The 23,163-nt window shown below is 54.5% G+C and overlaps 11 protein-coding genes across 11 annotated transcripts; 6 read left to right on the forward strand and 5 right to left on the reverse strand.

The window, feature by feature from the left end:
* Positions 1-2,078: 2,078 nt before the first annotated feature.
* On the forward strand, positions 2,079-2,946 carry J4E85_000419 (uncharacterized protein; the record flags this gene model as incomplete). Its single annotated transcript, XM_051464710.1, has 2 exons — positions 2,079-2,287; positions 2,352-2,946. 2 exons carry the CDS (start codon positions 2,079-2,081, stop codon positions 2,944-2,946), a joined length of 804 nt encoding a protein of 267 aa, XP_051331231.1.
* Positions 2,947-4,094: 1,148 nt separating this feature from the next.
* On the forward strand, positions 4,095-4,643 carry J4E85_000420 (uncharacterized protein; the record flags this gene model as incomplete). The annotated part of the gene is made up of 1 exon (XM_051464711.1): positions 4,095-4,643. The coding sequence occupies one exon, from the start codon at positions 4,095-4,097 to the stop codon at positions 4,641-4,643; it is 549 nt and encodes a 182-aa protein (XP_051331232.1).
* A 1,255-nt stretch (positions 4,644-5,898) lies between these two features.
* On the reverse strand, positions 5,899-6,168 carry J4E85_000421 (uncharacterized protein; the record flags this gene model as incomplete). Its single annotated transcript, XM_051464712.1, has 1 exon — positions 5,899-6,168. One exon carries the CDS (start codon positions 6,166-6,168, stop codon positions 5,899-5,901), a length of 270 nt encoding a protein of 89 aa, XP_051331233.1.
* A 1,104-nt stretch (positions 6,169-7,272) lies between these two features.
* On the reverse strand, positions 7,273-8,167 carry J4E85_000422 (uncharacterized protein; the record flags this gene model as incomplete). Its single annotated transcript, XM_051464713.1, has 5 exons — positions 7,273-7,690; positions 7,800-7,855; positions 7,906-7,985; positions 8,043-8,069; positions 8,128-8,167. The coding sequence occupies 5 exons, from the start codon at positions 8,165-8,167 to the stop codon at positions 7,273-7,275; spliced, it is 621 nt and encodes a 206-aa protein (XP_051331234.1).
* A 981-nt stretch (positions 8,168-9,148) lies between these two features.
* Positions 9,149-12,078, forward strand: J4E85_000423 (uncharacterized protein; the record flags this gene model as incomplete). The annotated part of the gene is made up of 3 exons (XM_051464714.1): positions 9,149-9,681; positions 9,730-11,968; positions 12,037-12,078. The coding sequence occupies 3 exons, from the start codon at positions 9,149-9,151 to the stop codon at positions 12,076-12,078; spliced, it is 2,814 nt and encodes a 937-aa protein (XP_051331235.1).
* Positions 12,079-12,750: 672 nt separating this feature from the next.
* On the forward strand, positions 12,751-13,641 carry J4E85_000424 (uncharacterized protein; the record flags this gene model as incomplete). Its single annotated transcript, XM_051464715.1, has 2 exons — positions 12,751-13,122; positions 13,201-13,641. The coding sequence occupies 2 exons, from the start codon at positions 12,751-12,753 to the stop codon at positions 13,639-13,641; spliced, it is 813 nt and encodes a 270-aa protein (XP_051331236.1).
* A 147-nt stretch (positions 13,642-13,788) lies between these two features.
* On the reverse strand, positions 13,789-15,528 carry J4E85_000425 (uncharacterized protein; the record flags this gene model as incomplete). The annotated part of the gene is made up of 5 exons (XM_051464716.1): positions 13,789-14,124; positions 14,192-14,620; positions 14,674-14,748; positions 14,815-15,085; positions 15,143-15,528. The coding sequence occupies 5 exons, from the start codon at positions 15,526-15,528 to the stop codon at positions 13,789-13,791; spliced, it is 1,497 nt and encodes a 498-aa protein (XP_051331237.1).
* Positions 15,529-15,770: 242 nt separating this feature from the next.
* On the forward strand, positions 15,771-16,969 carry J4E85_000426 (uncharacterized protein; the record flags this gene model as incomplete). The annotated part of the gene is made up of 4 exons (XM_051464717.1): positions 15,771-15,981; positions 16,046-16,494; positions 16,557-16,676; positions 16,736-16,969. 4 exons carry the CDS (start codon positions 15,771-15,773, stop codon positions 16,967-16,969), a joined length of 1,014 nt encoding a protein of 337 aa, XP_051331238.1.
* A 34-nt stretch (positions 16,970-17,003) lies between these two features.
* Positions 17,004-18,491, reverse strand: J4E85_000427 (uncharacterized protein; the record flags this gene model as incomplete). Its single annotated transcript, XM_051464718.1, has 1 exon — positions 17,004-18,491. One exon carries the CDS (start codon positions 18,489-18,491, stop codon positions 17,004-17,006), a length of 1,488 nt encoding a protein of 495 aa, XP_051331239.1.
* A 500-nt stretch (positions 18,492-18,991) lies between these two features.
* Positions 18,992-21,022, forward strand: J4E85_000428 (uncharacterized protein; the record flags this gene model as incomplete). Its single annotated transcript, XM_051464719.1, has 1 exon — positions 18,992-21,022. One exon carries the CDS (start codon positions 18,992-18,994, stop codon positions 21,020-21,022), a length of 2,031 nt encoding a protein of 676 aa, XP_051331240.1.
* Positions 21,023-21,376: 354 nt separating this feature from the next.
* Positions 21,377-22,558, reverse strand: J4E85_000429 (uncharacterized protein; the record flags this gene model as incomplete). The annotated part of the gene is made up of 1 exon (XM_051464720.1): positions 21,377-22,558. The coding sequence occupies one exon, from the start codon at positions 22,556-22,558 to the stop codon at positions 21,377-21,379; it is 1,182 nt and encodes a 393-aa protein (XP_051331241.1).
* Between the last annotated feature and the right edge of the window lie 605 nt (positions 22,559-23,163).

Consider the following 23,163-nt stretch of genomic DNA (forward strand, 5'->3'; position numbering starts at 1 on the left):
GTGTAGGTCCACTTCCTCCTGCTCAGCATGCTTTGAACTCCGAACTAGCTTGACTAACTTTGATAGGCTTAACCTTTCCTTTATGATGGTTCAGTTCTTCTACGGTTTCGTTAGTGGATCTTTGGGGCTGCTCACGGATAGTATCCACATGCTCTTCGACTGCGCTGGTCTCGCCGTGGGACTTGCAGCAGCAGTGATGAGCAAGTGGCGCCCCAACGCCCGCTTCCCATACGGCTATGGCAAGGTCGATACGCTGTCTGGCTTTGCAAACGGCGTGTTCCTTTTGTAAGTTATCATGACGGATACTTCTCCGCGTATATACTAATCAGAACCAGGCTGGTCAGTCTAGAGATCATCTTCGACGCCTTTGAGCGCCTTTGGGAAGGTCACGAACTCCAGCGTCTTAATGAGCTTTTGATTGTCAGTATCCTTGGTTTCATCGTTAATATCGTGGGCCTAGTAGCCTTTGGCCATGCCCACCACGGCCATGGACACGATCATGATCACGGACATGAGGGACATGATCATGGACATGGACATTCCCACGACAACGAAAATATGCAGGGGATCTTTCTGCACATCCTTGCCGACGCGCTTGGCTCTGTTGCAGTCATCATATCTACTCTTCTTACAAAGTACTATGGTTGGTCTGGGTGGGATCCGATAGCATCTTGCATCATCGCGATCCTGATCTTCTTGTCAGCGATCCCGCTTGTCAAGTCGAGTGGCGCAAGACTCATGCTGAGTCTGCCCAACGACCTCGAATACAGCATTAGGAATACCTTAGGCGAACTGGGCACATTGAGAGGCGTTGTCGGATACGCGGTACCAAAGTTTTGGCTCGAAGACGAAGGTGCTGCGCACGCAGAAGCACACGCAAAAGAGGATCATGATTGTGGAGGCGGCCATAAACACGATGACCATCCGCACGATCATCACGAACATGATCACTCCCATTCACACGACCACAGCCACTCTCACTCGCATTCTCACGACCACGCACACTCTCATGATCACGGCCATGATCACGGACATGCGCATTCACACTCGCATGATCATCACGACCACGACCACGATCATAGCCACGCATCAAAGCAACGCCGCATTCTCGGCGTGATTCACATCATTGCCAACCGCATGGCAGACCCAGAAGACGTGCGTGAGCGCTCATACCAGTTCCTGAAGGACCGGGGTATGGATGTAGTAATACATGTCGAGAGAGAAGGCGAGGGACGGTGCTGGTGTGGAGGTGGAAGTGAATACAAGGTCAACTAAGCATCCGTTGAGGTGCTACAGCCTTTTTTTTTCTCCACAGTTTAGCTAATGCATGCATGGTATGGTAGCAGGTAGGAGGATGTATAGTAGGAGAGTTGGATAAGGCTTGTATATCAGGATATAGACATGATGATCTTTGGATCATTAATGCGTTTCTGTGTTGATGGAATACTCCGTCGAAGCACCGAAGCATTGTGTTTTACCAGTTCCATGAGTATTCCATCGATGCAGGCGTAGATCCCATGCAGAATTTTCTTGGGCTTCCTATGACGAACAAATTCCTTCCACTGCAAGGTGCCAGTTTGTACTTGGGAAGTTGGGACCATTTTGATTGAATTATCTCGGCTCGAAAACATTCAATGTTGGGCTTGGGTCGATGCTCAGGTGTATCGCGAAGCCGCTTAGTCACGCAAGTCAAGATAATGCTGACAAGGTACAGCGCGTCGCGAGCTTGAGCAGAGAACGCGACTCATGGACTTTACGCCCGTTCATACTTGTCCGACGAATTTGAAGATTTCATCACTTACCAATCATGTCAATGCGCACGCGTGCGCAATGTCAGTATTACGAGGACGACGTCATGGATGCTTCCTAAGCAATAGCTTGGGAAGAAATAGCTCTCCACATGCATTGGCCGCATATAACCCCTCCATAACGCGCTGAAGTTACCCCTCTTCATGTCATTACTACGACCCTCCATCTCCTCACAACTCCGACAATTCACACGTCTCCCCGCCCAAACGCGCAAACCTCTCCGATCGCACTTCCACAGCTCACAACCGCTACTTCGCATACTTCCCGAAATGGCTGACGGCGAACCCACCGGACTCAAGGCGGACAAGGGCATCGAGCTGCTCACCTTCGGCACACCCAATGGATGGAAGGCTAGCATTCTGCTCGAGGAGCTCAAGGAAGCCTACGGAAAGGACTACACATGGCAGAGCATCAACATCTCGAAGAACACACAGAAGGAGCCCTGGTTCACCAAGCTCGGTCCCAATGGACGCATCCCGTAAGCAATGCCACCCTACGAACTTCTCGTGAGACGCGTACTGACCTTGGATACCAACAAATAGTGTAATCGTCGACCACGACCAGGGCGGCTTCGCTGTCCAAGAAGGTCTCTCAATCCTCACGTACCTCACGCGCCACTACGACCCCGAACACAAGTTCAGCTTCAGCGACCCTCTCGACGTCTCGCGCGCAGAACAATGGATGGCATGGCAACATGGCGGCCTTGGCCCTATGCAAGGCCAGGCCAACCACTTCAACCGCTTCGCCAAGGAACGCATTCCCTATGCCATGCAGCGTTACACAGGCGAGACCGAACGTCTGGTCGGCATCCTCGACTCGCACCTCGCCAACACCGACTATCTTGTAGGCAACAAGTTCAGCATCGCCGACATTGCCAGCTTTGGATGGGCCCACATGCTCCGCTTCTCCGGTATTGACCTCGATTCATTCCCGAACGTGAAGAAGTGGTTGGAGCGCATACAGGCACGGCCTGCAGTCCAGCGCGGCTTGGATATCCCGAGCAAGAGCGGCTTTGGAAACGACACGTACTTGCAGAAGTTGAAGGATGACAAGGAGTTTGCGGAGAAGGAGAACAAGCTCATGGAGCAGATCAAGGCCGCTAAGGAGCAATATGGCTACAAGTACTCCAGTCCTTAGACATTTTTATGTCTTTGGTATGCTGGATAACTGTACGTGAGCGTAGTACAAACCGTGGGTGATTAATACCCCGCGAATAAAACAATATTACTCTTCATACAGATACCGCTTGTGCCATCACAGAGACGTCTTGAAATACATCTCTTCCAGGCGCTGAAACTGTCAACCTATCACACAGTCCAATGTTGCTTGTCGCACGCCATTTCCTGCGACAGCAAAGTTACCTCGGACTTCACGGTAAGTTTCATGATGCAGAGGCTGGAGTATTGCCAGCGAATCACATTGTGAAACATCCCTGCTCTGAATGCAACGCTACTCGAGGTCCACTACGTCAGCGTCGGCACCTCAAACAGGGTCACCAGAACCACACGTTCACAACGCGCTGGACGTGTGGTCAGGCGCCAACGCATGGGTTGACGCTTTCGATGCCACGAAGCACTTCACGGTCTGATTTAAAAGAGAGGCGATGGAGAGGCGAATCATGCGTCTCCAGCGTTGCATCTTGTTCTTCCCACGTCTCATTCTCATCACCGCCGGCTTTGACAGTCGCGGGACAGTCCCTTCGTACTTCCATTCTATCGCGTCTTGCCTATCTATCGTTCCAGTAGCGTCTATACCCCTTTTATCGCATATCTTCCAAATAGCCTTGCTGTCACACCTTCTCTTTGCCGATCTTTCCCAATTCGCACCGAAAGAGCGCGTGCACAAATTTAATTAATCCCTGGAAGCCACATCCCACCCCAGGATCAACCCCCGACGTCATCGCGCTTGGAAGGAAGAGGGAACGGTGACATTGTCAAGACCCTGAAGTTCCCAGGGTCCAAAAGAAACCTTGTGTGCCAACGAGGTTTAGCACGCCCAAGTTACAGCGCAGCGGTGTTGTTTCGGTCACAGTACGAGAGACGACTTTTGTCTAATCACTGCGGCTCACAACTATTTCTTCTTCCCCGCTCTATCCATTGCGACTACTCCAACGACCGAGATCCTCTGCGAACCACCGAAAGACGAAGAGAGACATCCGCGCACGACGTTTAAATCAACAAACTCTACAAACTCGCGCATCGCATCTACAATAGGTAAGACATTGTCTACCTGTCTCACACCACACACACATATAGACCAATTCCTCGAGCTCAGCTAACGCAAAAATGCTAAGTGTCCTTGCAGCCATGGGCTTCAAGTTCCTCTCGCGTAGCACTCTCCGGGGCGAGAAAGCCACCCTAGGAACCTCGCTCGGCGCGTCCCTCACCCCAACAACCATCCTGCGCCTCGTCCTGCGCTTCTTCCAATTCGTTATGGGCCTCACTGTCATCGGACTCTACGCCGTGGACCTGGACAACGCGCGCAAGCAAGGGAAATACGTCGACTCGAAATGGGTATGGGCTGTTGTGTGCGGCACACTTGGTGCGCTTTGCTCCCTCCTCGCCATGGTACCGCTCATCAAGGCGTGGTTCTTCTTCGCCGTTGATGCGCTGGTCTTCCTGTGCTATCTCGTTGCGTTTGGCATCTTCGGCAAGATGTTCATCGGTGAGAACCCAGAGGGGAACAAGGGTATCACCAGGATGAAGAACGGGGTGTGGGTGCTTTTGACCAACATGCTGCTTTGGTTTATTTCTGCGGTCATTGGCGGTATCATGTTCTGGAAACACTTCAAGGCAAGGACTACGCATACTGGCCGTGGCGCTATGCACGTCTAAAGCCCCTACTCCTGTCCAACCCTTCACGTGAGGGACTGGGAATGAGAGGTGTGCTGACAAGATGTGCTTTCCGCAGAGGTTCCGGATCAGCTTTGAATTCGACAACGGACACGGCGACGATGCGTCCTGGCTTCATGCGCCCAAGACGGTTGCTTAGGGGCCACAATCGTCAACATCAAGAGCTTGTTCCAGCGTGGACGGTACGACCAAGTCTCCCAGTCTAGCTATGTCCGATGAAACCCGTCCTCCGTCGCTCGTACGGTCAACACATCCTCCAACGGATTGCTCCAGAAGTTTTCTTCCTCTTCCCACGATTCCTTGCACTGCCTGTTGCAAACACCAGCACCATCTCTCTCGAAACCAGCGTTGTATTTCTGCGCCACTACCAAATGTATCTACACCCACGCCCCCGCCCACGTATCACACGAACCCCACCACCACTGCATGTTCCACAGCGTCCACGAGTAATGAGGAAAGAGTTGTTGGAGATGACACAGACGAGGTCTCTGCGAGCTCTTTTCATACTTGGCTTTCTCATTTCCCTGATCATTCGATACCCTTTGTTTTTCGCGAAGCGTTGTCTTGAGTAATGCGTTTGTTTTGTTAGCAGTATCACTGGTAATATCATTGAACAATCTCATGAAATGACTCTACCACGCTATGTATCCATGCTTTGACTCATGATCGCCCAGATATGACAGTGCAGGACTATTTGTATGCTTGAAAGCTAGAAATGCGAGATGGTCGAAATGAGATACATTGTATATGTGTTGAGGACCTTTTCAAGTTCCTGGTTTCACACGAGCACACCTCATGGACTAAGGAACGATGATGTGTCACAGGGCGACCGTGTGATCGTGTGGCCAATGACTGAGCGGTGAATAAAACATGATCGAAGTCAGAGTGCGATAATCATTCTTGGAAAGACATCACCAAAAGGTACGTGAAGCGCAGCAGCAGCGATGAGGGGCGAGAGACTGGAGCTTCAGCTGGGTGCAGAAGTCCACACAAATGTCTCCCATTATCATCATCACACATTGGCATGGCAAAAAGTTTGTAAAGTTAAAGGTTTTATTGGTATCTCATATCCATAATCATGGTGCTATCGTGAACCAGGCGAGAGTCGCAGTGCTCATCGCTCAAACCATAGTGGTATCGTTCTGAACCTTGTGATTGTTAGAAAGATGTCAGAGAAGGACGGATGTAGACCACATACCGAAGTGAAATGTCGAACCGGTGCTCAAGTACTGAGTACTTAGATGGAGCGCTTGTTGGCCTCAGCGGAGCCCTCGTGCTTCTCCTGGTTCATCTTGTCGGAAGCAGCGTTCAGGGCACCGGAGGCACGGTCGGTGAGGGAGTCCTGGCCAGGGACGTTGCCCTTAGCCTGCTGCTTGTTGGCCTCCTTGTTGGCCTCAGCGGTCTGGCCCTGGACGGTCTCGGCGACGTAGTTGGCGGCGTTCTTGACAGAGTTGACGGCCTGGCCGACGATGCCCTCGTTGGGAGTGTTGGCGTTGGGAGCAGACATTTTGAAGTGTTTGGGGTTTGAAGGGTTTGGTTTGGAAGAAGTGGTAGTGTAGATGAGGTGATGAAGGCTTGTTGTGTGATGGAGGAAGCAAAGGGGAGACGGGTGAGGGTATTTATGTAGAGCAAGAGGGGTAGGTGAGGGAGGCTAGTGAGGGGCTGAGGGCTGAGCGCTAGGCTCCAACAGAGTGCAAACAAACATACGTCACTGTTTCCGGTGGTGAGTGACGTCACACAGGAGGGCCCATGGAAGGAGGGCCAGACCACGCAAGCGCGATGGGGTACCCGCAGCCACGAACCATCACATGCAATGCACAAACCCACGCAAGAGAGTGGCACTTTTTGAAAATATCGCTGTCGATCGTGGATTATCATGCAAATCGCGTCATGGGCGAATGGACAATCATCTGGCATTCGCTGCGTGCCTGAATGATGCCCCTCTATTGCCCCGCCGGTGACGTCAGATCGTGTACCGCGGCTTGCTTCAAGACAGCAGCCCAACAAAGCACGCAAACGCTTGCCGCAAAGAAGCCACACTTAAGCTGTCACGCGCTCCTGTTTCAGCCCGAGGATAGGCGGCAGCCGCACGAATGCAGGGCCAGCTGAGATCCGAGGGGGTCGGTTCCGGAAGGTGCTTGTTCCCGAGGAGTCTACTCCGCTGGCGGTGCTGCATACTGTGGCCTGGAAGCAGACATGTTGCGATGTACTGACAGCCAACACGTCATACGTAGTCCTCATCGAGATGTCTCCACCCGGATCCAGTGACCTGGCAGATCCGCCAAGTGGGGGTAGCTGTAAGGACAGATCTTCTTCCCGTGCCTTGCTTGACTACATGTTGTGGACACATGCTACGTCTGCGTACGAGACATCCAGCACCCACCAGCAAACATGCAAAGACAATCGCAGATACGGGCACACAAGCGTCATGGATTCAACCGTATGAAAAAGGGGATTAATTGCCGCTGTGAGCGGATGATCTAATACCTCTATGGTACCAAAAATCTAAACCGAGAAACTTGGAACGAGCGATGCGAAGGGAATCGTGACAGCGCCTGTACCAGCAAGCCCACTGCCACTCGTGCAGTCGTCCGTCGTTGGGTATCGTAACTTAAAGGATGGTACAATGCGGTCGGTGTCCCCGGCGCTTAGGCCTTCCAGTATGCGTCCGCGACCTTGGGCCAGGTCTCGGTGAATCGGGTGGGGCCATGCGCTGCCGTTCCTGTTGATCTTTGCGGATGATTTGCCTGCAGAGGTCGACAAAGGCTTCATCCACATTGGCTCTTCTCCGAGCACTGGTTTCAAAGTACGGTATGTTCCACTCACGGGAAATTGCAAAGGCGCGTGGGCGTGGCACTGCTCGGTCTTCTTCTAGATCTGACTTGTTGCCGATGAGGACCATGGGAACGTTGCTATCTTCCTTTATTCGTCGTATTTGCTCCCGAAGCTCTGCCAGTTCCCAGAACGACGATGCCGATGTTATGCTGAAGACGAGAAGGAACCCTTGACCGGTTTTCATATACAGTTCCCTATGGGGGTGTAAGTCGTGAGCTGGCATGGGACTCGAATGGTGTATTACCTCATAGCAGCTACTTTTGGTTAGTCATGGGTCGCGTGTGCATGGGCGGCTGTAGATACTCACTGAACTGTTCGGTGCCTGCAGTGTCCAGGATCTCCAGAATGACATGACGGCCCTTCAGCGGGTCAGCAACAGGGTAGTGCAGGAGGGTCGAAGCACACTCACGTCAACATCAAGCACCTTTCGGTATGAATCTTCAATGGTAGGATCGTAACTCTCTATCCATACATTCTGCACGAATTGCGCTGTGGACAAGTCAGCGCTGCTGTGGTGTTGGCGAGTACTCGAGGCGGTAACCTTACCTGTTAGGCAGCTCTTCCCGACTCCACCTAAGGCGCCACTCTCGTCAGTTGTGACCTAGTTGCTGACGGTGTCTAACTAGCTTACCAGAACCTAGGACGACTATGTGGTACTCCCGTTGCGACATGCTTCAGATTTGCGTGGGCAGCTTGCAGCGAGGCCAGGAGGTTATTGACGAGAAGTGCTCCTCGCCTCCTGTGGCGGTGGGTGCCACAGAGGGATGAGCGGCTCAAAGCCGCCGCCGTCTAGTAAAGGCTAAGGAAGTCGACTCGTCGTGCTGCCTGGACACTGCGTCGGTCTGTACCAGAGGGCTGAATCGGCGGTGCGCGTCGTACTGCGCTCTGGGCCAACCACACTCGTCAGCGCATCGATTTCCAAACCAAGCCACGTCCAATCAGACAAAAGCAGCCTCGAATGCAGCGGGCGACGAGCCACAGAGGCAAAGCGACTGCATGCATGCGCGGGGCAAGTTTGTGTAACGCACCTGTTTGACGCGCCGAGGTTGGGGGCTGGGGAAGATTTTTCCGTCACGTGAAGGTCGAGGTGGGAGAAGGGAACGGCGTCGCGATAATCAGGGAGCAAGCAGCGACAAAGAGGTAGCGAAGAAAGGCACATGCATGCAGTAGACTTGGTAGGGCTTAGCAGGAGATATGCCAGGTGTTCGGCTCTGGGGTGCAGCCCGTACAGCCCGTAATTATGCCAAAAAACAAAGCGCCGAGATGCTGCGAGAGAGAGGGAGACGAGGTCGTCGCGGCCAGTCGCGAAACAAAGCCAGGGCGCCGGGACAAGCTCCAATCTATGATAGCGTGGCCCTCTGGTCGAGTCGTGCACAAGAAGGGTTCGCAAGGCTGTCGAGCAAGCATCCTGTCGACGTAATAATCGCCCATGGAGAGCCTCCCGCTTCCCCGACGCCGCCTGAACTGAGTCGTGAAGAGCCTGGGCTGGCGGTTGGGGTTATAAGGAGCAGGGCACCCAATAAGGGTCCCGTGATCTGGAGCAGGCCGGGCACGTGCGCCCTGGCACTGCAGACGTGTGAGGGAAGCCGACACAGGGCGCATGGGAGCCGAACGACGACGACGCCGACGACAAGCTCCAATTCCACCCGACCATGCGTTTTAGTGCTGCTGTCGCCATCGCAGCATGTCTCGCGCCGGCTGCGGCCATCTTCGAGGACGATGCCTTCCACATTGATTTCCACTATGCCCTGCTAGGCCTTCCTGCCCCAGAGGCCACCTTCTTCCAGAAGCCCTATGCGGGCTCCAAGGCATCGCTCCTGTACTCGATATCGCAGAACCAGACCATCGGCGCCATCAACCCCAAGGATGGCGCCCTCGTCTGGCGGCAGCACCTGGCCTCGCAGCCCGGCCACCGCGGACATTTGCGTTCAGGCAACGAGCAGGACACGGTAATCAGCGCCGTCGGAGACCGCGTCACGTCGTGGAGCGCGTCCGACGGCCGTCTCGTGTGGGACACCAGCCTCGGCGGGGCTGCAGTCGAGGATCTGGAGATACTGGAGCAGGAAGATGACATGACCATCAGCGCGGCCAAAGACGCCATTGTCCTGGCTACCGATAGCAGCAACAGTGTCAAGAGGCTTGACGGCAAGACTGGGCGCGTCAAGTGGACGTACGAGGACGCGAGGTGGCTATACCAACCAATGGCAATATGACAAACACTGACAGTCCACAGCGGAGACACGCCTTTCCAGGTCTCGACCTCGCCGACAACCATCTACTACATCGCCCTCCACACGCCCATGCTCGGAGGCTCCAAGCTCCGAGTCACGTCTCTCAATCCCATCACAGGAAAGAAGCTCGACCAGTACACCCTCAACTCGGACACTGAGATCTCCTCGCGCGACCGTATCCTCTTCGCCGGAGCCAACACGGCTGCCCCACTATTGGCTTGGACCGACAAGGCGAACAAGGTGCTGAAAGTCAACATAATCGGAACCAAGGCTGTGTCGACCTTCAACACGCCAGGGGACGAAGTCATCGAGAACATCCTTCTCCATGCTCCCAACCACATAAATTCGCTCGCCCACTTCCTCGTCGAGTACCAGACTGCCATCGGCCACTCTGCTGAAGTCTACCACGTCGACCTCAACAAGCAAACCGTTTCTAAAGCCTACAGCCTCCCGGAGCTGAGGATAAAGGGAACTTTCACCACAAGCACCTCTGATGCCAACGTCTACTTCACCAGGGTTACTGAAGACGAGGTCACAGTTTTCTCCTCCGTCTCGCACGGTGTCTTGGGTCGCTGGACTGTCAAAGGCTCTCCGGCACTTGCGGGCGCCTTCCCTGTGCATGGCCAATCTGAAGTTGTTGTGAAGTCGGCGGCCGCCAGCGCTGTGAGGTCGGCTGTTCTGTACTCCAACGGACAGTGGGCACTTCTGCGGAACGATGAAATCGCTTGGACCCGGCCCGAATTCTTGTCTGGCGCAGTCTCCGCAGTCTGGGCCGGTTTGCCCGAACAGGAGGCCCTGGCACAAGCACTTGCCGACGAAAGCCATCGCAACCCTGTCTCCGCTTACATTCACCGTGTGCAGAGGCACCTCCAGGATCTGCAATACTTCCCGGCGTGGGCGCAGAGCATTCCCCAGCGCCTCTTGAGTAGTGTGCTTGGCAAGACAAAGGAGACAACAGTTGACGACATTCAACAAGACACTTTTGGTTTTCACAAGCTTGTTGTCGTCGCCACTAAGGCGGGTCGCCTTGCTGCCCTCGATGTCGGTTCGCGAGGCAAGGTGATGTGGAACGTGGACCTTGGCCAGTTCGCGCCCGACACGAGCTTCCAACGCCCGACTCTCAAGTCTCACAGCGGCTATGTTGAAGTAAAAGACGCCAGCTTCCAGGGGTCAATATTCATCAACTCGACAACTGGTGGCCTCATCAGTTCCGACAAAATCAAGCTTGAGCCTTCGCTAGTTGCTGAGGGGCAAAGCCTTATTTCATTTACCTTGGTCGACGGCACTCTGAAAGGATATCTGGAAAGTCAGCCTGGTTCCGAACCAGTGTGGAGCTTCACACCACCTGTCGAGGAGAAGATTAACAGCTACGTCGCCCGCCCGATCAAGGACCCTGTTGCCTCTATCGGCAAAGTACTAGGTGACAGGAGGGTACTGTACAAGTACCTGAACCCAAACCTCGTCCTAGTTACAACAGTGGTAGAGTCAGCACGATCCGCGTCCGTCTATCTGCTTGATTCTGCATCTGGGCAAGTACTACATACTATGTCACACAACGATGTCGATACCACACGGCCCATTCCAGCCACTATCTCAGAGAACTGGTTCGCGTATGCGCTAACTATCGATGCTGCATCTGGCGCTTCTTCTCGCGGCTACCAGCTCGTCGTCTCCGACCTTTACGAATCCCCCCTTCCCGACGACAGGGGTCCATTGGGTGCTTCGTCTAACTCTTCTACCGTGAAACCTTCGGGTTCGAACGGCGACGCTGCGAAGCCCTATGTACTATCGCAGAGCTATCAAGTACCAGCAGAGATTACACACATGAGTGTCACACAGACTAGGCAGGGCATCACCAGTCGTGAGCTCCTCGTCACTTTACCCGCACTCAACGCTATAGTTGGAATTCCACGCATGGTGATTGATCCTCGCCGACCCGTCGGTCGTGAGCCTACTGCGCAGGAAGCGTCCGAAGGTCTGGTCAAGTACACACCCCTCATCAACTTCGACCCGAAGTGGCACCTTACCCACAAGTACGAAGTCTTGGGTATCGAAGATATTATCACAAGTGAGAGCGGAATTGAGAGTACTAGTCTGGTCTTTGCCTATGGCTTGGATATCTTCGGAACACGAGTTGCACCCAGTTTCTCGTTCGATATCCTGGGCAAGGGCTTCAACAAGATTTCTATGCTTATGACCGTTGTTGGACTGTTTGTCGGAGTCTTGTTCGTTGCCCCTTTGGTGAGTCAACCCTCTCTATACTTTTGTGTGCATTGTTGTGTTACATGGCGTACTAACCAGCACTCCAGGTCAAGCGAAAACAGATCAACACCATGTGGACGACACTATGATCGGCTATCGAACGATACCGTAGGAGTAGCAGTATCGAACCTATTCAGGTCTCGGAGAGACTTGATAGACATGCACGCACGCTTGGTGCTCACACTACAGAGCTGCGTCAGCTTAGTAGCTCCCCAACCAGCGCGGCTTACTGAGCCGTCTTGATCGAGGTCACGATACCTCATACAGCGCACGTTGAAATGAATAATCAAGTCAAGGCTCACTTTTCGTTACCCAATCGTGATGATGTAATGCATGACGGCTGTACCCGCATATACATATGACCTTATCTCCGTTCATCTCCATGCAAGAAACTGACGGGCACGTTTGTACCTTTCTCCAATGACGTCGAGCAGAGGTAAAATGGGTGGAGAAACGACGCTATGTGCTTAGAAGCTAGCAACCCGATTCGTTCATCACGGAGATAACGACGGCAACTAGACGTCGGGTACAATGATGCAAGTGCCGTTGTGGGTAGCTTTGGAGATCTGCGTATATATACCACTAACGATGCTGCTAATGTGGGGAATAGTGTAATACACAGCTCTCTATCTTCATCGGCCTGTACTACCTCAATACTTATCACAGCAAAGACCGATCGTACGACCAACAACTAAACAACCCGCATACTACCTACACTCTCCCCATCTACCAACACACACACACACCAAACCGCCCAAACCATGACCGACCAAAAACGCTATACCAACAAACTAACCAACTCGCGCATCCTCGTGATCGGCGGTACATCCGGCCTCGGCTACAGCGTCGCAGAAGCCTGTCTCGAAAACGGCGCTCTAGTAACCATCAGCTCCTCCAACCCATCTCGCATCGATGCCGCTGTTACCAAACTCAAAACCGCGTATCCCTCTGCCGCCGACACCAAAAACCCGCGCATCAGGGGTCTTGCCGTTGACCTAGGCAAGCCAGACACGCTAGAAGAAGAGTTGAAGACGCTGTTGGAGAAGACAGTGGAGAGCATGCCGGAGAGCAAGTTGGATCATGTTATTTTTACTGCTGGGGATAAGTTGGCGGATATTAAGTTGGGAGATATGGTGTGTTGATGTCTTTTATTAATCCTCTTCTTACATCTCCGTATCGGGTGTATATGGCATGACTAACGACATCTCCAGACGATGCAAAATATCCTCGCAGCCGGCCAAATCCGTTTCTTCGCGCCCCTGCTCCTCGCAAAACACCTGCCGCACTACCTCGTCCAAAACTACAAATCCTCTTACACCATCACCACAGGCGCTGTGTCCGAAAAGCCAATTCCCAACTGGAGCGTTATTGGCGCGTATGCAGGTGGATTGCACTCCATGGTGCGCAATCTGGCGCTCGATATGAAGCCCATTCGCGTTAATGGCGTGAGCCCGGGCGCGGTGGACACGGAGATGTGGGATCATCACGGTGAGGAGAAGAAGCAGGAGATTATGCGGGGCATGGAGAGTAGGATGGCGACGGGGAGGGTGGGGAGGCCGGAGGATGTGGCGGAGACGTTTTTGGGGTTGTTGAGGGATTATAATGTTGATGGGACGATGGTTAGGACGGATGGTGGGGGCATGCTGATGTGAGCTTTGGTTGGGTGATTGGATGTATGAGCCTGGGGGCTACATCACTTGGATATCTTGTATTGGAATGATGTCCTCAAGATGACCTATCAAAATGGTCCGTCAGAGTGAGTCCACATGATTAACTCCACTGGTCGCAAGTAAGAAAACTCAATCCTCCGTGCTCTTAACCAAAACCCTCAATCCCTTACTATCCAGCTTCGCAACCGGAATGAAGAAATCATGACCCAATTCCACATCGCTGACATCAGTCTCATGGAGTTCAAACTTGTACTTCCGGAACAGCATGCCCAGCGTGAGGTACAGCTCCACATATGCCAGATTGATACCGAGACAATTGCGCGTACCGCGACCGAAAGAAACCATGAATCGCTCCAGTGGAATGCCGTCGGCGGTCTTGGGATCGTTGAGCCAGCGCTCCGGGATGAAGGTGCGGGAAGAAGGGAAGAGAGTTTCGTCGTGGGAGACTTCGGGGATGGTCATGGACTGTGAGGGTTCAGGGTTAGTTTAGATGCGATGGGGGAACGGATCATTGAGTAGGGTAATGACTTACGATGCAAGTGTTTTCGGGAATAACCCACTCCTTGTACTGCAAAGGCGTCTTGTGTGTCCTGGGGTTACGAGCACTCAAGCCGTATGACATGCGCGCGGTTTCCATGATGATGGCTTTGAAATACGGCATCTTCTCCAGTGGGGCCAAATCTAAGTCGTCTCTGTTGGGAAAAGCTTCTACGAGCTCTTTGTGGAGGCGCTCGTAGATGCGTGGGGTGCTGATGATGTGGAACGCGGCTGTGGAGAGGGAGAAGGCGGTTGTCTCTACGCCGCCCCCGATGATGATTTGCGCTTCATCCTCGAGACGCTTCTGTGTTTTGTCAGAGTCAGGTAGCTTAGAGCCGACAATTTCTTGGAAGATGGTCTTCTTCGCATCGTTGGATTTGATGTCTTCGCCCTTAAGGGTGCGCGCAATGTGATTCCGGTTATCCTGACTCGCATGTTAGACTCAACACGGTATAGATGCAGTGCTGTGCCGCATACCTGCTTGAACTTGAGCACTGGCTTCACTGCTGGCTGCAGCCAGCCGCTGATACGGTCAGGGATACAATCGAGAATCTGCAAAAACCATGTCAGTTCCACGTGTGACTGGTGCACATCTTGAATGATCTAAATATAACCCACGGGAAGTATCATGGGAAACTGCGTGGCGATGTGACCCACACCGCCAACCCGAATAAATGCATCATGGAATGACTCGAATTCAGGATGCTTGAGCTGGTTGTAGTTGAAGCCGAAGAAGTAGTCCATGATGATGTCGCCTGTCAGGGCGGGGAAGGCATGGGATAGGTTAAGCGGTTCTGCATGAGCCTCAAACTCTTGCATGCGCACGGAGAGGGTGTCGACATGGCGGTGGATGATGTGTATGAAGTCGAGTATCGAGCGGCGTGAGAACCTGACAACAGGCGTTAATCGTGCCGAGGTGCCTTGCACTACATGTTGATGCACCTACATGGGAGCCAACGCAGCACGGCGTCGCTTGTGCTGCTCCGCGTTAACGGTCGGCAGCAGGCCGCCTGCACACCCAAACCTCTTGTCCCAACCCTCCTTGTCGAGGTGGACGTTCTTGGCGTAGACTTGGTCGTAAAAGTATGGGTCTCGTATGTGCAGTTCATCAGGCGTCACTCTTACAATAGGGCCAAAGATATCGTGGAGCTTGGAGATTTGCTTCGAGTACTGTCCCTTGTGGACGATCTCGTAGTAGCCCTCGTACCAGCTTGTGGCTGCCGCGATCCTGGGGCCAGGAAAGCGGGATAGTGGATGGCAATATAGGCGGTAAAAGACACGTGCGAGGAGGTACACAAAGTACGCCAGCAGACACAGAGCGGGAAGAGACATGACGGCTGGATGTCAGAAAGGCAAGAGACCGATCAGGCGGCGACGCGCTCTTTAGAGAGCAGAGTGCGCTCCTACATGTCGCTAAGGCATGTGGTGTTTGCAGACTGATTATGGAATGGGGTGCGTTTGACCCGGCATCCTGGATCCTACGGCATGGCCGACGAAAGTAGAGAGGTGGAAGATATAAGGCGAGGCCTGACCCCGCGAGTGCAAACGCTCTTGGAAAAGAACTGGAACACAGCATGTCAGCCCCGCAGGATCCAACAGCCGAGGGCAACCTGCAATCCGTCCTGCATCTCGACGTCGACACGGCCAACAACAGCGATAGCGATTCGGCATTCGGCGGCGAATCCACGGCATCCACGTCCATCGCATCGACTATCCTCAACTATGAATACTCCAATGGGCGGCGATACCACGGCTACCGGTCCGGCTCGTACATTTTACCGAACGGTCAGTTCTAAGTGTACAAAGTGCATGTGAGACAAATGCTGACTTCGTACCTCCACCTCTGCAGACGAGCAGGAGCAAGACCGCCTCGATCTCCTCCATCACATCTTCCTGCTCATCCTAGGCGGCAAGCTCTACGATGCACCCATCCCGCCTGCGCCCCAGCGCGTGCTCGACATCGGCACCGGCACCGGCATCTGGGCCATAGACTTCGCCGACGAGCACCCAGGAGCACAGGTCATAGGCACTGATCTCAGTCCCATCCAGCCAACGTGGGTGCCGCCCAACGTCAAGTTCTACATTGACGATGCCGAGTCGGAATGGGTCTACAGTCCCGACGAGGCCTTTGACTTTATCCACTGCCGAACCATGTCTGGCAGCATCTCCGACTGGGACAAGCTGGTGCGACAGACATACACGCATACCAAGCCCGGCGGTTGGGTGGAATTCCAGGAGCCGCTTGCGTTGTGTGAGTGTGACGATGGGACCATGGAGCTGGCAACCGACATGCTCAAGGCAAGTTTTGACTGTACGAAGTGCATGTGGGACGTATGCTGACTTTGTACCTCTACCTCTAGTGGCAGGAGTTGTGCCACGCTGCCGCTAAAACGTGGGGAAGGGACATCACGGCCGGGGACAGCCTGAAGCAGCGGATGACGGATGCAGGGTTCATCGATGTTCACGAGAAGCTCATCAAGGTATGTCTACCCTTTTCCCCTACACTATGCCGTTTACGAGGCTAATGCGGTACCTGTAGATCCCTATCGGCCCTTGGGCCAAGGACGCGAAAATGAAGGAAATCGGCCGCTACCAGCGCGAGCACATGTCCATGGGCATCGAGCCTTACACTCTCGGTCTCTTGGGCAAGGTCATGGGCTGGAGTGAGTCCGAGTGCCGGGTCATGATCGCCAAGGTGGTTGCGGATATTAGGAGGAAGGATGTGCATATGTATATCCGCTTCTACTTTACTCATGGACGGAAGCCGACGTGAGAGCTATATAGCAAGTATATATGATACCAGTCAATTACATTCGTCGCTTAACTCGCGTGAGCGCCCTTTCAACAACGGTCCTCCCTAGTTGAGGTATACTCTGGCCACCGTATATTTCCTGGTCATTCTCGTCTTGCTCACCCTCTACACTAGCGGGTACAACTCTGACCTCGTACTGTCGCGGCGGATCCCTCAGACCCGGCCAGATATCCAAGGGCAGAAAGTCACCCTGAGCCACGGTAAACTGCTCCCTTGCACGTTCATCCTCGAGGCGTATCCTGTCTAGCTCCTTTTGCGCTTCCTCAGCCTTCCGTTTGGCCTTTTCGTGCCGCCTCCGTCGTGACGACACCTCAACGAGGAGCTCGGCGTAGGCAAGGTCGAAGCGTTCGAAGAAGTCGCGCTGGCTCTCCCACTCGTCGATGCCGCTGAGCAGGCTAGGCCGTGTGTCTTCCAGCCATGAGGCATAGAAGGAACGTGAGGTCACAATGTGCTCTTTGACTTGGCCAGTGATTTGCGACATCATCTCGAGTATCTTGGACAGGGCTGACGACTCGCTGCGGACGTGGCGGATGTGGTTCTCGATCTGACCCAGAAGGAAGGTCATCTCAGAGCCCCGTTCCTGGATCTCGGTCACGACGTCTTCCACCTCCTGCGCGTCCTTTTGCAGGACATTGAGCATGTCGCGGCGCTCTTCTTCGCTCATGGGCTCGGGGGGCGCGGCGCCATTATCCTCGGAGTGGACTGGCGCATCTCCTGTTGCTTGGGTGGCAGCGGCGGAACCTCCTTCTGTATGGCGCAAGGCTGTTATGCACAGGTCGTAGTGCTGGACAAGCGACTGGAATGCCTGCGCAGCCTCTTTTGCGTGGCCCTCAAGATTATGGTATAGGCTGGGTATAGGACTCGGTGTGGACGTGGACACGGGTGTCATGGGCACGTTCTCGATGGAGGAGTAGAGGTTGTCCAGACAAGTATCGAAGACATGGGAGCTCTCGTCGAGCGTGGCATGGGCATCGTTGTAGCGGTCTATGCAGGCGCGCAGTGTGGACTGCAAGTTGGAGACGGTGGCGCTGTCGATGAAGTCGTAGAGGTGCTTCTGGGGAGTGCCCGGAGGCTGCAGGGCGCCTTCAATGGGCGTGTCGCGCAGGACGGCGAGGGTAGAGTTGACACCGGCAAAGGATGCGTCGACGTCGTGGAGCAGCTGCTTGAACTCGGCCTGAACTTCCGACTCGACCACGTCTACGCCGCGGCGGACAGCTTCCAGGGCATCCACCTGCTGCTCGACGAGGTTGCGGATGGACGTGTTCTTGGCGGAGACGACGGCGTTCTCTTCGAGCAGGTCACGTGCGGTGTTGACGATGTCGGTGGCGCGCCATAGGACCGTCTGGGTGTTGAGGGAGCGTTTGGCGGCGACAAAGTGCTTGACGAGATGCTCGAGCGTGAGCGACTGGGCGTGGTCCTGGTCCAGCGACGTCCTAGAGGCAGCGCTGCTGGTGGGAGAGGCGGGCGAGGGTGGAGAGGCCATCGTGTCGGCGGCCACGGCAGCGGGTGTTGGGCATAGTGGCAGCGGTGCCGGTCGAGTGGGAGTTCGCGATGCGAGGCTCGTGATGGTGAATGATGGCATGCGCGACTAGAGCTGGTCCGAGCTGCTGCATGGATGGGGTGCAAGCGTGCCAGGGTCCACAGGGCTGCGGAGACATTGGCGGCATTGCGTGCTGAAGATGCTATCCAAGCCTGCCATTGCGCCATTCCACCTCTTCGTGCGCCCAAACTCTGTCGCTCGCTAGCATATTTATGCGCAACGTGCCATCGAGTCGCCGTTACATCCGCACGCACGCGATATCGCCCCGGAATCTCGACAGCCCTCGCATCTTGCCGCAGCCCATGAATTGACTGACCATGGCGTCGCAAACCACCCACGCCACCACCGCTCCTCCCCGACCCAGACGTCTTTCATGGCGCCCCCGAGACTCGTCGCCTGACGACTTCACCGCCGCCACCTCGACAGACCCGCACGCTGCCCTGATGCATGGCCACGACCACGAAGGCATGTCGGAGCGCACACGACACCAGCACGCAACCACAGACGAGGCCGAAGAGGCCCAGGCGAACAAGTCGAAGAAAATGGAGAAGATGATCACGCCATACCTCGCCCAGCACATTCCCCAACAATATAACCCCCTCGGCGCCAACAGCCCAGGCCAGGACGAGCGTCCACGCACTGCCAACACCAAGTTCTGCTATCGACACCGTCCCGACTTACTCTGTCGACGGCAAGCAGACGAGCCTTCCATGGAACAACTGCAAGAACAACTCGGCAGAGAGTCCCAGGCCGACCAGCAGAGCATTGCCAACGTCTGGTCGCTCTTCTCCGCGGCTCCCTCCCGCCATCGCAACCTCATGCTGCAGGGCATTCTCGCCCAGTGCTGCTTTCCTCAACTCTCCTTCATATCCTCCTCCGTCCGAAACCTCATTAAGATCGACTTTCTCGGCGCACTGCCCACCGAATTGGGCTTCAAGATCCTCTGCTACCTCGACACCACCTCGCTCTGCAAAGCCTCCCAGGTCAATCGGCGGTGGAGACAACTGGCTGACGACGACGTCGTCTGGCACAAAATGTGCGAGCAGCACATTGACAGGAAATGCACAAAGTGCGGCTGGGGACTCCCGCTGCTCGACCAACGTCGCTTGCGCCATGAGAAGCGACGGATACAACTGCGCGCATCGGGGCGGGGGCTCAACGAATGGTCGCCAAACATCACCCCACAGCCCGAGACCTCACCCGACACACTCGCTCATCGATTATCCCAAGGCCCCGACCCCGACCCCGCTGCCAGCACCAAGCGCTCTGTACCAGACGACGATTCTTCCCCAGAAGTTTCGAACAAACGACCATGCACCAGCCTCCAAGCAGGTCAGGACCAAGTCACATCATACTTTGATCATCCTAAGAAGCGACCATGGAAGGATGTCTACAAGGATCGCTACAAGGTTGGGAGCAATTGGAAGTATGGGCGCTATTCGACACGCATATTCAAGGGCCACACCAACGGCGTCATGTGCCTGCAATTTGACGATCAAGTCCTCATCACCGGCTCCTACGATGCCACGATCAAAGTCTGGGACATCAAGACGGGCCAAGAGATTCGCACCCTCACAGGCCACACCCAAGGCATCCGATGTCTGCAGTTTGAAGACAGCAAACTGATCACCGGCAGCTTGGACAACACGATCAAGATATGGAACTGGCGGACAGGCCAACTTGTCAAATCCATGAACGGCCACAGTGATGGTGTAATTGGCCTCCACATGGCAGACAAACTCCTAGCATCCGGATCTTCAGACAACACCATCATGGTGCACGACTTCAGCCACATGAAGCGCACCACCTTACTAGGCCACACAGACTGGGTCAACGCCGTCAAAATAGACCTCCCCTCGCGCACCCTCTTCTCCGCCTCCGACGACATGACCGTCAAGCTATGGGATCTCGACACCCACCGCTGCATCAAGACGTACGAAGGCCACGTCGGCCAAGTCCAACAAGTGCTGCCCCTCCCGCAAGCCTTCGAAATCGACGAAGACGACTTCGTCGCAAACGCAAACAACGACACATCCGATACCGCCTCCCTAGCTTCTGATAGCGCCCCGCCTCTCGCCCATACCTCGTCTTCTTCCTCTCACCACCACAGTCACCCCGAAGAACCAAGTTTCTTCCCCGACGACCCCTCCCGTCCGTCTCCGCCCTCATACATGCTCACCGGCTCTCTCGACGGCACCATTCGTCTCTGGCACGTACCTTCTGGTCGCTGTGTCCACCGCTTCTTTGGCCACGTCGAGGGCATCTGGTCGCTTGCCGCCGATTCACTTCGACTGGTCAGCGGAGCTGAGGACAAGACGATTAAGATCTGGGATCCCCGGACGGGCAAACACGAGAGGACGCTTACGGGTCATACGGGTCCCATCACTTGCGTGGGCCTGAGTGACGAGAGGGTCGTCAGTGGGAGTGAAGACGGTACCGTTCGTGTGCATTGTTTTACCCCTGAGGGCGCATAGGTGTTGGCTTGCTGGATTGCATGAATGATTGATGATTGAATGAACAAACACTGTCGGTGTGTTCTCGTTACGCCATTATAGCGCTTTTATTCTTCTTCTGGCGAGGGACAGGTTTGGAGTCCCCGCCGTCTACGATAGGATCTCATGGGCATTGGCGTTACATAGATACCCTCCTTCCCTCTTTAGCGACAATGTAAATATTTGAATTAAACGTGCTTGTTATATCGAAACCGATCCATCTTTTTACCGTTCCCTTGAGGCCCTTCCTTCTATGGTGTCCATACACTATCCCCCCTCATAACCAAAATATAATAACACAAACCGAAAAGACTTTCCTACCATTAAAACACATCCTCAAACGCCCAAACCCCTCTGAAGCCAACAGACCGGCCCCTCCTTCACCCCCTTCGTATACGACCCATCCAGCAACAACCCCCTCTCCTTATCCATCCAATCCACAATCTTCTCCGCGGACTTGAAATCCAAATCCCCTAATTTCGATTCTATACCCGTAACACCAGCCTTATCGTACGCAACCTTGATGAACATCGAACAGTCCCTCAGCGTCATGGCCAGCCTAAGATTGTGATCAAATGCCTCCGCACTACTCTTAGGTCGACAAAGCACGCCCCGCGGATCAAGCGAACTCTGCAGATTGAGGAGGTGTTGCAGGAGGGCGAGGCCGTCGCCGATGGTAAGGTAATCCACAAGAGCTTTTACAAGCGCGGAGATGACGACGGGGGATGGTCGGGTTTCTTTACCAGTATTGCTGTCGAATTGCTGGGAAACTGTTGCTTGGGACCATGGTAGTAGGGACGAGGAGTTTCCATGCAGCAACTGCAAGGGACATATATAATTATCCCGTTTCTTGGGTACGGAAACGTGCATGGCGCAGGTGCGGCAGCGGATTGCTCCAGCGGGTGCGTTGGGGGATTGCGCGAGCCATTTCGGTTTTACTTCGAGGGTGATGGATGTACCGGGTGTGGGCGACATGTCTGGGAGGAGGATGCCCCAGCACTTTCGTCGCGACTGTGGGGTTGCGAAGGTGTGCTTTTCGACGCGCGTGTAAAGGTGGCTCATGACGTCTGGCAGGAGTAGTACGCCTTCGTGGTCCATGAGGTGCTTTGTGAGATCGCGAGCGGGCTGTTGGGGTTTGTTCCGTGGACCTGGGAGGAAGAGTGGCCGGATGGCATGCTCGAAGCCGTGCAGGATTTCTAGGGACGAAAGATGTTTCTGGCCGCCTCTGGGTACGCGGAGGACTCTTCCCATCAGGCTTCGATAAGGCACTGATGTTGCTACGCCAGTTTTTGTGTCCTTGGAAAGTACATCGACGAACTGGAAACGTGTCGCGACAGTGCTGGTCTCGGGTCTGATCTTGAATATGACATTTGCAGCCCCTTTGTTCAGATAACCAAAAGTCACATGCGACCCAGCTGGTGTCGCATTTGTCGCTTGTACACAGCAGCGCGTCTGGCCAATTCCCTGCTCTTCCAAAAGGTGGTGCATTTCATCCTGGGTGAGTCGTATGGAAACCATGTTGGTCGGGCTCGTGGGCGTTTAAAACTGTCGTTGCCGGTCGGAGCATCCTACCAAGCCGCGCGCACACCCAGCCTGGCGACTATCGTGGGTGCATATGAGTGGTAGCGAGTCTTGATTTGCGTGGAAAGCAGGATGGTCTCGTCACGCGCGTCCAATCGTGTGTCTGGGTCTCACGAGTAGGTGTTTTCGGTCGCCAACGTGTTCTGCGGTGGCCCTCTGGCACCCAAAGCTCGTGCGGTTGTGCGAAGCCCGAAAGATGACGTAAATGTACCGCACCACGGGGCGCGCAGGAAAGCCCTACTGTTATGTTGCGGATGGGTCGAGGTACGGTGCGTAGACGGACGCGACATGGTTGCCTATGAATCTCGTCCAGGCTGACTTTTGTGGCGCTCAAGAGGCATGTTGGTTCCGTGGTTGGGGTGGATAATCGCCCTGTCTCACGTAATCTCGCGTCGGCCAATCATGAGCATAACGTGCATTTCTCGCGACTTGTGACGCTCTCTAGTTTGTGCCCGAACTACCATCTTTTCGCACCCGCCTGTCACGAGCTGTTCTCACCGCACATTGAATACCGGGATCTTTCCAGTTATCGCAATCCGTAC

This window comes from Alternaria conjuncta (genome assembly GCF_024043145.1).
Source record: "Alternaria conjuncta strain BMP 0040 chromosome Unknown scaffold_1, whole genome shotgun sequence".
Taxonomy (NCBI): Eukaryota; Fungi; Ascomycota; class Dothideomycetes; order Pleosporales; family Pleosporaceae; genus Alternaria; species Alternaria conjuncta.